The sequence below is a fragment of the Dicentrarchus labrax genome, unplaced genomic scaffold (genome assembly GCF_905237075.1).
Source record: "Dicentrarchus labrax unplaced genomic scaffold, dlabrax2021, whole genome shotgun sequence".
NCBI lineage: Eukaryota > Metazoa > Chordata > Actinopteri > Moronidae > Dicentrarchus > Dicentrarchus labrax.
In genome coordinates, this window is record NW_026136714.1 from 5,226,563 (window position 1) to 5,243,508 (window position 16,946).

At 40.8% G+C, this 16,946-nt stretch overlaps 1 protein-coding gene and 1 non-coding gene across 2 annotated transcripts; one reads left to right on the top strand and one right to left on the bottom strand.

Moving 5' to 3' along the window:
- Positions 1–178: 178 nt before the first annotated feature.
- LOC127375567 (junction-mediating and -regulatory protein) lies at positions 179–16,213 on the bottom strand. The gene is made up of 10 exons (XM_051421541.1): positions 14,732–16,213; positions 10,392–10,565; positions 6,111–6,261; positions 5,262–5,431; positions 5,006–5,171; positions 4,583–4,752; positions 4,156–4,239; positions 3,985–4,080; positions 3,330–3,876; positions 179–3,233 (listed from the first exon to the last, which is right to left on the bottom strand). The coding sequence occupies exons 1-10, from the start codon at positions 15,566–15,568 to the stop codon at positions 2,926–2,928; spliced, it is 2,703 nt and encodes a 900-aa protein (XP_051277501.1). The 5' UTR covers positions 15,569–16,213; the 3' UTR covers positions 179–2,925.
- On the top strand, positions 8,316–8,387 carry trnaq-cug (transfer RNA glutamine (anticodon CUG)). Its single transcript has one exon. It is a non-coding gene; the product is annotated as a tRNA-Gln (tRNA).
- Positions 16,214–16,946: the final 733 nt, after the last annotated feature.

Here is a 16,946-nt window from a genome sequence, read left to right on the forward strand (position 1 = left end):
CAAAGACAGCCCTACCAGGCTGTGAACACACCTCTGTGAACTGAGAAATGCTATGTTTTATATTCAAATACAGTGACCACAGAATTCAGTGTGTACAGATTGCTTTTTCTTCTCTTTCGTTAAAAAAACAACACAATTTTAACTCAATTATTCAACAGTGAAACAGACAAACTCAGAATTTGCTTCACAAGGTTTTATTCAAATGCAGGGGTGAAGTTGTAAATAAAAAAAAGGTTAATGAAAATGCTAGGACTGAAGGCAAAAGGGTATTCTTTGAACAGTGCAAAAACATCTGCAACATTTAATAAGTCTGTTTTAGGCAATTAATCTGAACTCATTAACTTTTTTCATCTCTTTTTTTGTATTTCCCTATATTGATATTGCACTTCTTAAGTGATTGACTGGAATATTCAGACAGCGGGTCATATAGTCAGCCTGTGTGGATAACAGGTCTACATAGGAAATGTTCAGAAGCAAACACATCACAAAACAATTTGGCTGGAAAGGCTTTGGAAAAAACTGGATACAAATGAAGCAATGAAATGCAATAGAAAATCATAGTTAGCTGACAAACAAACAGAGTTAAAGTTATTTATAGATCAATGTAAAACACATGACAGTGTGTTTCTAAGGTCAGGTCAGGTGATAGATAGATGATTCATGGCGAAGGTGCCACATTCTGAGCCCAGTTTCCCAAAAGTTTTAAGCACATTGATGGCCATTGTAACATCTTTTGGGAAACTCTGCCCTGGTCTGTTATAGAGACATCAAGTCAGGTACTGTCTGGGTAAGGTCTAAGTTAAGAGTCAGGTCAGGGTTAGATCTCTGTCTCATGCTACATGATGAGAGTACCATGGAAGAACATTGTGCTGACCATGACAGAAGACATGTAAAAGTGCCTCAGTTTTGCTCTGCCAGGAAAATAATAAACTTTCTTTAGCACTGAGCTATTTTCAAGCTGTATAATGTAACATACAGTATACTTCCATGGTGGTTCTTTCTACATTAGTGTCTGCTTCATGATTAATCCACAAATGGCTCTCAATACAAGAACAAGAAGAAAAGCACAAATCTTTGCATCAAAGCTGTTTAAGACAGTGCATGCCGAGGTTGCTCCAGATTTAGAGCTTAGTTTATGAATCCACGTCTTTTTGTTTCATGTTAACATGTATGCTTGCGTGAATTCCTGTGCTGCTAAGCATCCCACTGGTCCTCTCATACTGTCCTTCAAATCACACTTCTGTAGGTCCAATTCCACATGTTGTTCAGTGCTTTTATACTTATCCATCTCCAGATAAAACGTTTCACCAGTGATTAAAAAAACAAAGTTACTGTAGAGATAAAGTGATTCAGAATGTACAATGTCTCATGAAAGTGCTGACACAATTTCCAAAAAAGAAAAAGACTTATGAGTAGATGCTGTGGACTCTCTTTGCCACTAAAATGTTTCTGCACATGTCGGCTGCACAAGTCCATGTGTGCATGAGCATGTTTTAACTTCCAACACTGTGAGTAACAGACCTCCTACTGTGTGTGTCTGCCCACTGAGTGCAGAGAAAGAAATTAGAAAAGATGTAATAGAGGAGAGGAGAGAAAGTGAATAAGATGGCAGGAGAAACCACATCAATCATGACAGCCTTCTCCACAGCCCACAGTGACTCCCTACAGTGCCGAGAGAATCTAGCCTCCCACAAACCATCCATCATGCAAACAAGCGTGACCGGTTTCACAGCTCTGCTGTGACTATCCCACATACGAAGTTCGGGAATCACCAACCAAGTCTGCCCACACGTTACAAAGAGTACTGACACTAAACATGACCTCCACCTCGCACAAGAAACTTTGAAGCTCTTCCCGTGACCCTTCAGCTAATCCTCTCCTACTCTAGGTGACCAGGTTCTGCTAGGAGATATTGTTGAGATGTGGCTCCAAATGATAAACCTATTGTGACTCTTTATATCTCCCACAAGCCTGGCCATATGCTGCAGTCGAACAGATGGGTCGATACATATTCCCTCACCCAGAGAGGGGGTGAGAGTTGGAGGGTAGTGAGGGCCGGAAGAGGACAAGAGTGGGGGAGGGGCGCAGATCTGGTGTGACAGGCTAAAGGATTTACAGTATTTGTACAGTGTCAGATCAGACAAGCAGTGGTCCTCATACTGTCTGACACACACCCACATGTGACAGAACAAAACCAGCTGTGCAGCATGGCGTGGCTCAGTCATAGTACACTGGTTGCGTAAAAATAGACAAGAGTGTCAGCAGAGGTGATGTTTGATGGTGAATCTCAGTGGGATCTATTATTTGTTTTTCAATCTCCCACATGATCCCAAATGATCAACCATACACATTACATATTCTTGTTACAGTTTCTAATTTCTCATGCTTTGGAAAAAAAAGTGGAAAAAAGCACTAATAGCTTTCCGTATCAGTACAGTGTGTTGGTGTAAATTGTGTTACATGCTGTTTCTGAATGTTAATATAGCCACAAAAGGCCAGTGCAGAGCTTTTCAATGGTACAACTGAAAAACATTAAAAAACAAACATGGCATCATTACAATCTGATAACAGTACAGGAATAAAATCACAGTTACGTAAAGAAGAAATAAAAACACAAATAATGTCCTTCATGACAGTGAATGTAGTGTGAAAACCAAATTGACAGATTGACCATAGACCTCTGGAGCATTTGGTGAGTTGGTGATATTCGGTATGATTCAGGCCCTGGCATAGTCACTAGGTACATTTGTGACTGGGCTGTGTGTGCTTGAGTGTGAATGAATGAGTAACTATGTTGTACATGTTGGTGCATGTGTGTGTACAGTACAGCGCAGCACCTTACAGTGCAGTACAGTACAGTGTGTGCAGTGCCAGAGGGTGCAGGCATCTGTGTGTGTATTATTTGTTGCGTCTGAGTCTTGAATCCTAGCTGTCCCAGTCAGGGCCGGCCAGCCCATCGTCATCTGAGTCAGACTCTGGTGAGGCCTCCTTGATACGGCGCAGTGCCTCATGGATGCTTCTGGTCAGGGGGTCGGTGGAGGCCGGGAGCTCTCCCTGGTCCTTTCTTTCTTTCCTGGGGACACGCCTCAGTTTAACCCCCTTGCGAATTTGAACCAAGATGCTGTTGGGGTCATCGTCACCCTTGGCAGGAGGCAGGGACCGCTGGTCGACCTTCCTCAGGTGGAAGCTGCCTCTCTTCAGGGAGGCTAGCACCTCATCCATGGGTGAACTCTCTGCATACAGGAAGAGAAGAGGAAAACAGACAGTGATTGGCTACTGTATTTGGGTAATCTAATAGAACCTACTATGGAACTTAAAAGTTTCAGTACCTCTCCTGCTGTGGGAGTCAAACTCTGGAATCTTCCTCAGCTTTTTCCGGGCGCTCACCAGTTGGCTACTGTCAAAGAAGCGAGGGATAAATGGGCCGAGTGGGGAGAGGGAGAGCTCTTCTCCTGCACTCTTCCCCTCAACCTTTTGCCCATGCCGACCCGGGCTCCCAGAAGGTGACAACTCCTCCTTTGTTGGCAAGGGGGTGGGTGGGGGAGGTGGAGGAGGAGGTGAGATGGGGGATGCCAGTAGTGAGGACAGGGAGCACGGAGAGCAGGTGGAGTCTGCAGGACTGGGCACAGGCAGCGGAGGAAGGGATGCTGTGAGGGCCGTGACTGGCTGAGTGGTGAGCGTGGAGCTGGGACTGGGGTCCGTTTGTACACTGGTACTGAGACACAGCGGCTGCCCCTGCGTCTGGACACAGACTGTATCCACACGCTCCTCCCTCTCACTCACGCTACTCATTTCCATGCTCCTTCCACGGTCTCGTCTTCTACTGTGGGACACACGTAGTCGAGTAGACTTCAGAATTACCTGACCTGGGTACCGCTAGAAAAAGACACAGAGCGATACAGAAGTCAGTCAGTAAGAAAAAAATTTAATTTGGTGAGACCTTTATGGCATTCAAATATATACACATAAGAAGGAAATACATACTTGCTTGAAAGTGCGTAATCTGTCCAGAGTTCTCTGTCTCTCCTGACTAACTCTGCTGTTCTTCCTTTCCTCGTCTTCTTCTTCTTTATTTTTCAGCTGACAAAGTTACTTAAAGAGTTACTGACAGTGCTTTACAGGTAAACAGTCACATCATTATTAAAAACCTTATACCTGTAAGATCTGGTGGGATATAGAGTCCTTGTGGAGGGTTTGACGTTTCTGCTGATTTTGAGTGTGGTTGGATACACAGATCTCCTGCAGGAAGAGGAGAGATTGGTCAGTGTCATATACCATATATAAATATATGTATGTCAGAACCATTTATGTGCCTTTATAATTTTGTTGTAGTTCCTGGACATTTATGATAACAGGTCATTACATCTTATAAATTGATATCACAAGTGATTAATTTATATTTCTACTTCTTGTGTAATCTCAAAGCGAAATCTAATATTCAAATATATCAAATATAACTACAGCGTATATAAAATAAAAATGAAATTATTTATACATAATAAAAACAGGACACTGTTTCAATCAAACAAAAATACACAGTGCAGGATACGCTTCAGTGTGAATGTGGGCGAGGTGTACGCACCCTCTTGTTTCTCAGATAGGAGCGCTTGGCAGTGATGCGCCCCCTTCTTGCCTCCAGCTGTCGAGCGCTGACCTGGAGTCTGTGAAGCTCTTCCCTCTCTGCAGTGTCATCCTCTGTAATATCATCTGCACTTTCAAAGGTGTCATAGTAGACCACCTCATCCTGACGCTCTAAAAACACGTGTACAAAAAAAGACTTTTGCGGACACAGGTACAGATCTTTCAATTCACTACACACCAGTAATGTAATGAGTAATAATTCAGACTATTTACTAGCTCATGCACAGCAAACAGTATAGAATAGTTTGTGAAATGTAATGTCTTATCTGGACTCTCTCTTGCATCTTGCAGATGCATGTAAAATGTTACATTGTTGTAAGCAAGATTTGTCCAAAAGTAGCAAGTAAGTCTTGGGCCAAAATACCTGTCATCTGTCTGCGAATGCTGTCTAGTTGAGCAGTGAGAAGCAGCTCTTCACACTGTAGTATTTCAGCCTGGATGTCATACAGTTGGAGCTGAAGCTCATAGTACTGTGTCTCCATGTGGTCTAAGAGGGCCATGGCATCCTCGCTGCTACACAGACTCTGCATCTAAAGAAAGGGCCCGGGACAAAAAACTAAGTCACAAAACAACTGTGTGTGCATATGTGTTTCGTATAGCATTACGTGTTACGACCACACCTCGTCTCGAAGTGTGTGTTTCCTCTGATCCAGACAGATCTCCCTGGCTCTCTGGAGCTGCAGAGTTTCCTTTGCGACAGAGTAGCGGAGTCTCTCCATGCGCTCCACCGCCGCTGTCCATGAAGATTTACCAAACTTACGCTGGTCCACCTTCATACGCTCATACACCCCTACACATATACACAATGCACACACACAGACAAACAAAAGGCAATGTACTTTTGGCAGTGAAACTTCCACGCAGCTCAAAGTGACGTGCACTTGTGTGAAAGTGAGTCAACAACTCGATCACGAAACTTTCTCCTCTCGTACAATGAGTGGGCATGTCACCCACAATTCTTTTAATTTTAATGTGATGACTTTAGTCTCACAGGAGTAAAGCTTTATTTCAGTAATGTAGAGGGGGACATCTATTGGCCCAATTTACACATTACAACTTCTTTCATTCTAGTTTTTAGTTGAAGCTTTCATTTGAACCTTATTAGATTTTTGATCTAATAAGTGTCAGATAATAAATGGCCCAATCAGTCGTGGAGAAAAACTGGGATAAGCAGGGGCGCGTTGTGGAGTAACCCTGCACAGAGACAATCTGCTGGCAGAGCTGTTTGATCAATAGGTTGTCCTTGTTTCCTCCTGTCCCTGTCAAAGCACGGCTGTCTGCACTGCCTCATTAATACCAAATCACATTAGCCCTGGCGTTCAAAACCACACACAGGTCAATAGCAGGCCAATGCTTCCACTACGTGTGTGTGTGTGTGTGTGCCTGCGGGCTGTGTGTGATTATTCAAAGTCATTCCTCTGCTGCTTTATTGACTTGACATTGACATTGACAGTGATGACATACTGTACCTTTCTGGGCCTTGGCAGTGATCTCAAAGTATTTTACAGTAAACTCCTGGATGTTTAGGACTGCTTCCTGAGCTTTCTTCTGCCAGTCGAAGTCCTCCTTTTTTAGAGCTTCAATCCGCCTTGGGCCCAAGTAGTCATTCTCCATGGAAATCTGTTGAGAGAGAATGAACATATTTTTGTCAGCAAGACTAAGAACGACAGGCCTCATTGATAGAGTATGAAAAAGAATTATTGTGTGGAAAAACAGCCCCCCCAAAAAACATGTATTGTATATAAAGCATATAGTATCCAGAGGATAACACTGCTATTTTCTCATTTGAGATTCAGAGGTTGTTTGAACCCCAAAAGTCACACATTACTGCCACTTATTAGCAAAACTGAATGGGTTTAGAAATGTTTTCCTTATTTATATATAGGAGTCATTACTTGGTGGTATACAGGATAGTACAGTATATTGTACACATGTTGCAAAGAGGGATTCTCTGACTTAAATGACTGCATGCTATGAGGGACAGGATAAGATAGAAATGCGCACTCTATCTCAATAGAGAAAGCAGGCCTGGAGAGGGAGCTACAATCCAACATATGGAAGCACTGACAAGAAGCAGCATTTTGCCCATACATGTTACCATAAACACATTTAAACGCACATGCATATATCTGTGTAAAGACATTATTTTTTCTTCATATTTCAAGTTTCAACCAGCTTACAAAAGCATAATCACCATTTAGACAGAACATGGGGATATATATATATATATAAAATAATTAATTAATTAATTATAATATAATAGTTTTTCATGACAACAGTTTCATGGGGAAAAAAAGAACTGTGAAATTCCTTCTAACACTTTTATTGCTGAGGATAAAAGGAAGAATGATAATTTAACCATTTTATTCACTTAAACCTGTAAAAACCTTTAAAAACGTAAAAAGTAATTTATGTTTCAGATGTGCACATTTGCACATTGTATAACCATAATGGAACATGACATTCCTATTTTTTAATTAACCACTCACGGACATCAGTGAAGACACTGATCAACACAGAGCAAAAATCAGAGGAATGAACTACCTGATGTCTAAGAGGAAAACAAAAGGCGCTTGTTCAGCACAAAGAAGGAAAGTGAGCAGCAAAGCTTACAGAGCTGCATCCCTGTCTGCCCCTTAGTAACCCCGTTGCACCTCAGCTCACACTGCACTACTCAGCAGTGCACCAGTATCATTTACCACTGCAATTTCCTGCTGTCAGGTTGCCTGTGCTCATCCCTTTGATTTTTTTTCTGCATTCCTATACATAGTATAATTTTAGACCTGTTGGTTTTACGTCCAATGATTTGTTTTACTTTTTTTTTTTTACTTCATCTTAGTAGAGCTTTAGCTATTACTATTGAGATATACCGTATGAGCTTGTTTTGCCCTTGTGAATGCACAAGATGCTACATGATGATTAGTGTATACACTGGAACATGCAAGCTCATTTATCAGTGTGGGCTTCATTATTGTTGTCAATGCATTCACTATTCATCATATTTTCTCTGTTAATCGTACAGTCTGTCTTCAACATTTCATCTTGTTGTAAAGTATTAATGCAGTAAACCCATTTAAGACTGATGCTATTCAGTTTATTGAAAATACAGGGAATTTGGACTAATGTGTGATTATTTGGTCAAATCAAATCAATTACTACTTTTTGACATACTATACACTGACATTCTTTAAATGAAGGCCACACACTCTTTCTGTGGCTACTGCTGATTTCCTTTCATTCAAACCAGACAATCCAGAAGTCGCATACATACATACATACATATGTTCTGAGTATATATTACATGGAGAGTGTAAATATATTATCTTGTTAGTCTTGTCTCGATATTAAGCAGGATACAGATTTCACTGAGTAGCTGCATGTGTGTGCTTTACAGCTGATATTCTGTTTACAGTTCTCACGTTTAATCAGTTTCCAGTGTGACTGAGTTAGGAGGTTAAAGGCAGACAGCAGCATTTTGAGGTTATGTCAAAGACAGACATAAGGATTAATGGCCAGCAAAGGCTAAAAGAAAAAGACAAACAAACCCACAACTAAAATTCAGTTGAAGAGGAGCTATAGAAAGCCATTCTGTTTACGAGTTTAACACTGAAGGCTATAAATAGACCCGGAAGTGTGAGTTCAAACTCCCCTCTCCGCCCATCATGCTGGTAGGAGGTTCTATGGTGTAATGGTTAGCACTCTGGACTCTGAATCCAGCGATCCGAGTTCAAATCTCGGTAGGACCTGCAAGTTTTGCCACCACTTGGTCCTTCTTTCTGGCAAAGCCTGTAAGGGATACTTTGTGCTGACATGTTTGTGAGCGACTTAATGTGCTGCAGTAAAAATAAAAACTAAAGTGTGCACAGTACAGAGACAGGAAGGAAGAGAGTTGGCCCTGCCAAAAACATCTGAGCAGTAAAGAAGTGATTTGAGGTAAAAGCAAACACAGCTCTGACCTATTACCCTACCAATGTAGTGGGTCAACATTGTTAATAGTTTATTGTTTTGTAAGAGAAAAGTGAGATTTACAGTATGCAAGTTTTCTAGTCTAGAATCTAAACCCTACTGCACAGATCAGAAAGGATGTTTAAACACACTGCAAGGTGGGAAGTAAAGGCCATACTAGAGCATTCTTTCAGTAAATTAGCCCATAAATCTATCTTCAGTTTGATTATAGCACCAATTTAATTGGCAACATAAACTTCTTCATTTGTTTCAGATGTTAATGTGTCAGAATTTTGTCCTCTCTTAATCCTCTCAAACAAGACATTTAATTTATCACAGTCTTAAAATAGTTTTCATTCCAAAAAGAAGTAATGATATAAACGTTGACACTGACACTGGAAACGAATGATTATTTCCCTCTGTTCCCTCACTCTGCTTCATAAAAGACATATATAATACGCTGCTTACATTCTTGTATTCAGCAGCAGTGTCTCATGGGAGGCGAGACACTGCAGGAACTGGAATTGAGAACATTTATTCAGCCACGCCTTAACTGGAAACTTCTCTAACTTTGCTCTCTTGTGCATTTCTGCTGCATGCCTGCTGATCCGAGTGTGTCAGCATCAACCTGTACCTGCAGTAAACCTATAGGGCCACACACAACATGAGTTATTCATGTCTCTGTGAGACTTCAGGAAATTAGAGATCCACAGGGCTCCATTCCAGCTCACAGTATGTCACTCAACCCCCAACTGCCACATCCCACAAATGTTTCAGATGATGTGGAAAAGGACAAAACTGACCAGAAGGTGTTTTTCCATCCAAGGTTGGGAGAAGCTGTGTGTGTGCATATATGTGTCTGATTGCATCTTTATTGATGGATGTTATGTATGGAGTAATGTGATACTGGCGTTTTTTTATACTGATGTGCTGTGTGTGAGTCAGTGAGCTAAATATAAATGTGCCATCAGCACTGCAATAATTGAACAAAGCCTTTCCACCATTTATCCATTCACCAGCCTCCATCTTCTCTTTGCGATTAGATACATTCCCCCCCCCCAATTGCTTGACTAACCATAAGACATCTGATCAGACTATACCAGACAATTCATCTTGCATAATACATCAGAGTCAAACATACACACATACACACTCGCACAGAGCAGACCCTATTTAAAGAGACATGAGAATTTCCTGTGACCATCCATTGTGTTATATGACTGTTCCATGTTGGTGTCTGTAGAGAAATCTAAATCTAGGCTCATCTGCATAGTAGAGAGCTTCCCAAATACACTAGTTAAGCATAGCAGCTCAATAACCCCCCAGAGTCAGAAGAAATGGTTCACATGGTCTATAAAAATAGGGTACCAGAAACAACACAAAAAGCACAAACCTTTAAGTCTTATTTGTCTTTTTCTCATAGCTGGATGTTAACATTACAATACACCATTTTTCCCTACAGAAATCTAGTGACCATCTGTGTGTGTGTGTGTGTGTGTGTGTGTGTGTGTGTGTGTGTGTGTGTGTGTGTGTGTGTGTGTGTGTGTGTGTGTGTGTGTGGGTATACTGTGTACTAAGAACTGTGACTCAAAAAGTTTAGAAGGCTTGGTCGACTGCCAAAGAGATTTCAGCAAATTACTGGGTCAACAGATTTGCGACCAAACTCTGTAAGAACCTAGGTTTTATGAAACTACCACCCAAAATATGGAAGACGATTCACTAATTTATGTGGAGCTGCCTCTTAATGCTTGTGCACACATGTATATGCACTTAAACTGCAAACCTTAACTGATTCAAATTGTTACCTTGATTTGTTGCCGGCGTAGCATTGCTAGTTCCCTCATGTCTCTGAAAGGCTGCAGCAGGTACTGGTACAGCTGTGTGGAGGCCTCCAGCAGGCCTCCATATGCCTGATCTTCCTCCTCATACAGCTCCAACAGCTCCACCATACTGTCCATTGTCTTGTGCCTCTCCAGCAGCTGAATCACATGCACACAGAGACAAATTCATTTTATCATTGTCAACAACTATATATCAGATATATATCAGAACATATCAATATTTATAGCCCCTTTAAACTCTTTGTAAGACCTTGGTAATATGGCATTTGCAATTATCCATATCAAATGTAGTTGGAAAACAGGCTTCCAAAGAGGTCCAAACAAACAAACGAACAAACAAAAAACTTAAAACAGTTGAAAGCACATTAATATATTTATTACATTTGTATTATATAATTTATTTCACTTACTTGTTTTTTCTACTATTAATTTTCTTTTTTGTTTTATTTCAAGTTATGTTTTATCTGTGTATTCATACATTTTTCCCACACCAATAAAGCCCCCTTGAATTTAATTGAATAGAATTGAATATATAAGTTATGCACAAATCACAAAAAGTGCACATTGAGCAGAGGGCAAATATATAAGTGGCTGTAGTGTAATCTGCAGGTGTTTGTTTGTGTTTCAAACAAAGTAACACCATATAACAGAGTGATAACACTGTCAGTTAAACCATCACAAGTATACAAAAGTAGGAAAAACATACTTAAACACCTCTTTTATTGCCACTCGGCTGTGAATTGAAACTTGCACCTCACGCTGAGACAAAGAGGATGCTTTGTGACACTGTAAATAATACGAGTATATCTGAGTGCACAGAGCATGGCTGGGTGAGCAGAGTCTATTCTGCTGCTGGGAATAAGATCAATACACACACATTTTTGCCAGACTGAACAATCCTATAGGCTACCAGCAACCACTGAAATAGCCATTAACTCAGCCCCTTAAATGGAGAGGAAGGATCAATAGGCCAGTGTGTGTGTGTGTGTGTGTGTGTGTGTGTGTGTGTGTGTGTGTGTGTGTGTGTGTGTGTGTGTGTGTGTGTAGGTGTGTGTGTGTAAGATCCTATGACCCAACAAGCTTTGACTGTGTTTAAATAAAGTACACAGCATTTGCAATGATAAAGAGCTCAATAAGATCAGTAGCTCCTCCTCCATCGTCAGGATGAATGCACCTTCAAGGAAACTGGAAATCCCATAGGGTGTCAAACATTTATTGAAACAATTGGTGCAAATTATCTTGGGCTGGTGGCACGCATTGTGCAAGATTTTTCCTTGCTCAGGAAGGGCAATAACACAAAGCTTCCTGTGTCTGGTTTTCTGTCTGTTTGTGGTGTGTGAAAATAGGAGTGGGTGTGGGACTGACTGGGAGGAATGACATGTGGGTGATTCCTTTATGCTACTCAGAGCAGAGAGGAAAACACCTCAGCCATAAAATCATATAAACACATCAGTATAAATGGATGTAGTCTCCTGACTCGTTCTTACTTTTGCAAAGACAGTAAACATACAAGCAGATATTACATTTATTATGCTGTGACCTTGCTGTACTGCTGGAGTTATAAACAGTGTAAGCTTAAAATAAAGTTGTTGTTTTTTTTACTTCAGCATAGAAATTGCAGATGTTCTTTAATTTTATTCTTTATAATTGTTTTTTAATTACATGAAATTATTGAGGTCATGCTGGATGTCAGAATGCAGCATTCGAAATGAATATGTGTGTATTAGAAAATTGGTTAAACTAAAATGGCACTGGTCGATACCACATGTATTTGAAAGATATTTCTTCTATAAATACAGTTAACGCTCAAAGTTGATGTATCAGCCGGTATAATGGTCAAGAGTAAAGCTGTCCAATAATGGCAAACTCTTCCATTAATGCTCTCTGTCTCACCTGCTCTCTCAGAGGACTTCTTGCACTATCTGGCTCAATAAGTCAAGGCTACATTAAACTAACACAATTGATTAGTAGGACAATGTGAGAGCCTGTGAGTATCAAAGTTATGTCTGTTTATATCAAGAGCAGTTAATCAATCACTAGCTGCTGCTAGTGTGTAAGAGGAGGAGCAGGCCTGGAGCGTGTATGGTGTCTGGATTATGTCTCCACTGTGTCAAATCAAAGACATAAAGCAGAACAAAGTTGAAATTTTAAGTATTGGTTCTAGCACTTTATTATATTATAGTGTTTCACAGAAATGTTTATTCATATTATAGCTTCAAGACATATTTTATAACTATTTATTAAATGCTTGTACAACTCATGTTCACTGCCACACATCTGATGTATTACTAACACCAAAATGTGTTGTTGAAAACAGGTTCTGTTTGGTAATCACATGTCTGATTAAACCAGTGGCTGGTTTGGAACCATGCTATTCTACTCTGTATGTTATTTGACACAATGACAAGCTTTAACCATATACAGTCTATGGTTTTAACAACATTTGCTCAAAATATCGCTGTTTTATTTTGTTGTTTGTTGTTGTTCTTTTTAGCTTTCAAGACTAATGTTTTTTCACTGGTGCGCACTAAAACTACAGGATGTGTATTCTTTAATAGTTTAATGCTTATCTGTTTAATATATGTGCCGCTTTAAATTAAAAATATCATAGTATTAATATATATTATAGTATTATCAGTATTTATGAAGCAATTATTTCCTGATACATAGATTTGTCAGTTTCTGACAGTATAATCAGAACAAAAGAGACACAAAAATATATCTGATATAAAACATCTGATATCACAATAAGTGACTCATCATTACATTTTGAAATATGGTGTTACTCAAATCTTCATACTTAAATAACAAAGAAAGAAAAGTGGTGATATTCTGAATAATAAAAACTAACTGACTGTAACTGTAACTGTTGATAGTTGGTTAAATCATGGTACAAAACAAGCCCTGGTGGAAGACAGTCCCAGAGTTCATGGAAGCAGCTATATGCTGCTCTTTAATAGATGTGGGGAACACATATATTTGATAAGACAACCAGCAAGTCTTCATTTTTAAAGTTCTTTCTCTTGCAAAATCAAAAAATGCTGATTGAAACAAAAAAATCAATCTCACCTTTGAGCCCATTACAGCTTGGCTTACACTGAGGCAAATAAGACACCCGAGTAGAAAAAGTACACAAGGGACACGAGGTGAGATTTATGCTTTATCAGAAGAGTTTTCAAATAGTATTTGGGGGTTTTAGAGGAGAAAAAACTTCAAGGATGAATACAAACTGGTTGGTTTGGAAACTCCATGTTTGCTTAACTGCGCCACCTCCTTTAAAGAGCAGGGCACAGCCGTTTCTCTGACCGTCTTCCATGCAGTGGATGAGATGGGGCTAGGTAGCAACCTCTCAGCGTGAACAGCAATGTCACAGAAGATGACTGTGCAAATTACATCAACAGGTTAATTCTAACCAGAAAGAAGCTCTTCAAGTGTGCGTGTGTATGTGTGTGCGCGTGCACTTGACTTTCTCAGCAGTGTAAGCAGCAGAGAGGATATAATATAACAGAGGACTTACTTACAGTTACAATCTAATTTTACAAATCCTTTCATCTCACACTAGCTGGCCAATGAGATTGGTTTCTCCATCATATTCTCAAGATAACTTCTTTCATTGGAATGAAAGAATAATGGAAACACTTTCCCTGTCAGCTGTGCAATCGTTAAAGGACATGTCTGTATGTTTCTGTCTTGTGCCTGTGGAGGTTTGGTTGTGGGTTGACTTGTTTCATACTGCAACTGCTGGTGACCTCTTTTTCTCACAGACCTCAATTATTTTAATGCTTGTACCTAATGTATGTGTTGGGTACCATTTAAGCTCTTAATGTTTGGTTTATCTCATAAAAATTCACATGCTGATCCTAGTTGGCTCACATATACAAAAAGAGGTTAATTGTCACAAAGAGCAATTAAACCTACAGGAGGTCATGTTACTGGACAGCCACTAATGTATTATAAGTGTGATATTATGCGTCTACTGGATGATCCACACATCTACACTCAGTTTACCAGATATTTTGAGTGTTAAAGTGATGCTTAAAATGTGCTTCTGTTGGTGGTATCATAGTTCACACATTTTTTTTGATGAGCTTTTCTGTATACTACATTGTTTTTTACTTAACTGGGTGCAATCTACCTCTGAATAATGGCTAGTGCATCACACTTCCTCACTATCATTTCGGTGTGACACAGCCTCAAGCAGTCCAGTGTGGTCTGGAGAGGGTGTGAATGTGAGTTACAGACTGTGTTAATAATAAACCAATGTAATCATGGAGATGCTGTGGGGGAACCACAAAAACGCTCACCTCTTGCAGATGTTTTGTTGCACGGTTGAGCGCCTCTTCGTACCCGGACTGCCTCAGCTCACTCAGACTCTCATAGTACTCATCTGGGTCGTCGTTTTCCGTGAACAGCACCTGCGAAAGGATCTTCCACCCGCACGTATCGAGCGCGTGGCCTAGGTACACCTGTAAACTGTAGCAAAGCTCATCCATTTCAGTCTCGGGTACTTCCGCCGAGCCAAACAGCACCGTCCACATCCCGGCCGGTTCCTCCGGAAACACCGGGAGACAGGGCTCCAGATCCGAGTTCACCGAGCACAGCTGCTGGTGGATCGCCCGGAGGTCCTGGAAGGAGAAGAGTCCGGCCCAGCTGCAGTCCTCCCTGCTCAGACTATCCAGATCCTCCAGGTCCAAGCTGTCCAGTGATGGGGACAGTTGGTCCTCTCTTAGTGATTTTAACACCTCAATGTCCGGACTGACTGGAGATGCTGCAGATTTAATCACAGTTTGAATTTTGACAGGACTTGGTTTTGTTGCCATGGCGGACTTGGTTTTAGGGCTGCAGCCTTTATCCACTCCCTCTCTGGCTCCTTTGCTGGGGCTCCTAGATACTTTATCCCTGACGGGACTTTCGGGCCATTTTGTTTTGTCTCCATCCAGGCTGGTTACCTCCACCACCGGAGGGTCCCTACCAAAGCTTCTCCTCTGCACTGTCCTGTTATGACACGTAATGGCAAATCTACCCTCCACTTCATTCCAGGCGACGATAAAAACAAATTTATGCTTCTCCTTCTCTTCAAACGCATTCGGGCGGACGGCTACCCACCCCGACTCCAAATTATCCTCCATTGTGAAGGACATTTCTGCAAAGTGATGAAAACAAAAACAATAACGCTGCTCGCAACCGACGCTGGCACTGTTTTAGAGTCGGACGCAGGGTAGTACAACGGTGTGTTAATACAGGCTACTTTGTTTAAAACAGCGTATACCAAACACTGTTTTTCTCTCGGAGGATATTTTGCCTGAGGGGCTATATCCTCCTTCGCTCGAGCGGATGGATTTGGAGCAGCGCGGTGTCATTTCCCATCTCTGGCCCACCTGCTTTAACTCTGGATGTCTGGCTTCCTATCCCAGCCTCCTGCAACAGTTAGCGTTGACATTAGTCTTCACACAACACTGGACTCTGACACACAACATGCGACAGTGTGTTTACCAGGTCCGGCGGTCGATCCGCCCGTCAGCTGTGTTCCGTTATTCTCGGCTCCAGACCTCCCTTCTCATCATAAAGTACCAGCGAGATCCAAAACCAGTGTGCATCGTTCAAACACAGCACACTGGGGCCGTGAATACGTGAGACAAGCGGTTTTGCCCACTGTCTTCAGAAAGGTCTCCCATCGCCTCCAAACTCATAACATTGCCATGTTTTCTTCATCGTTTGCCCAACAAGACCACATACGCAAAATAACGATGCTAGCTTCAAGTGCTGGCAGAACTATCGGAATTTCCAGTAAGCAAAGTAGGCTATTAGTGTGACTCTTTTTATAACTTTTTTTTTTACCAGACATTAAAATTGTAGCCATCGGCATAATTCGTTTAGTGAGCCGTGTTATTGCAGGTCAAAAGTGTTGCGAAATACTGAGAAAAGCAGATCGCGGTTATTCTTAGGTAAAATCGGTAAAAACACAAGTCCGAGGAGCATTTGAAGGCAACACCAGAATCTCAATTTGAGTAGGGCACGTAAGGACGTGCTGACGTACAGGTTGAGCAGAGTGGGATGGTTTGCAGAGTAGCTGCAGCATTGAGATCAATAATTATATAATATATATTATTATTTTATTAATTAAATGCATAAACAAATACATAATCAATACATACAGCAACAAAAGTAGTTTGTGAATGATTGGTTTTAAATAAGGACTCAAGTGACATATGATCACTATGATGTGATGGCACTATATCATACAAAACTTATTCTGCTGCCATAAAGCTCTGAAATCATGGAGTGTAAAACGATTTTACTGGTCATTTTAGACATTAATGCAGACTTGGTGTAGCCTAATCCAAAGACAATTGTTTAAAAAACTATAAATAAATAATCTAATCCTGGAATAAATATGAGAAAAATGCAGTACAAATGTGCCATTTAAACTTTAACATAGCCACAGAAAGATGTCTCAAAACACATCTGGTTGAGTTGCTGTGGGAGAGAGCTGCTGGGTTTGCATTGTTTACACATTTG

What these genes read in the sequence shown, in the direction of transcription:
- LOC127375567 (XM_051421541.1), bottom strand. Translation starts at nt 15,568, where the DNA reads ATGTCCTTCACAATGGAGGATAATTTGGAGTCGGGGTGGGTAGCCGTC. An exon ending in CATTCGCAGACAGATGACAG is followed by an intron (nt 4,753 to 5,005) that starts GTATTTTGGCCC and finishes ACGTGTTTTTAG; the next exon opens with AGCGTCAGGATGAGGTGGTC. An exon ending in TATCCCACCAGATCTTACAG is followed by an intron (nt 4,081 to 4,155) that starts GTATAAGGTTTT and finishes TAACTTTGTCAG; the next exon opens with CTGAAAAATAAAGAAGAAGA.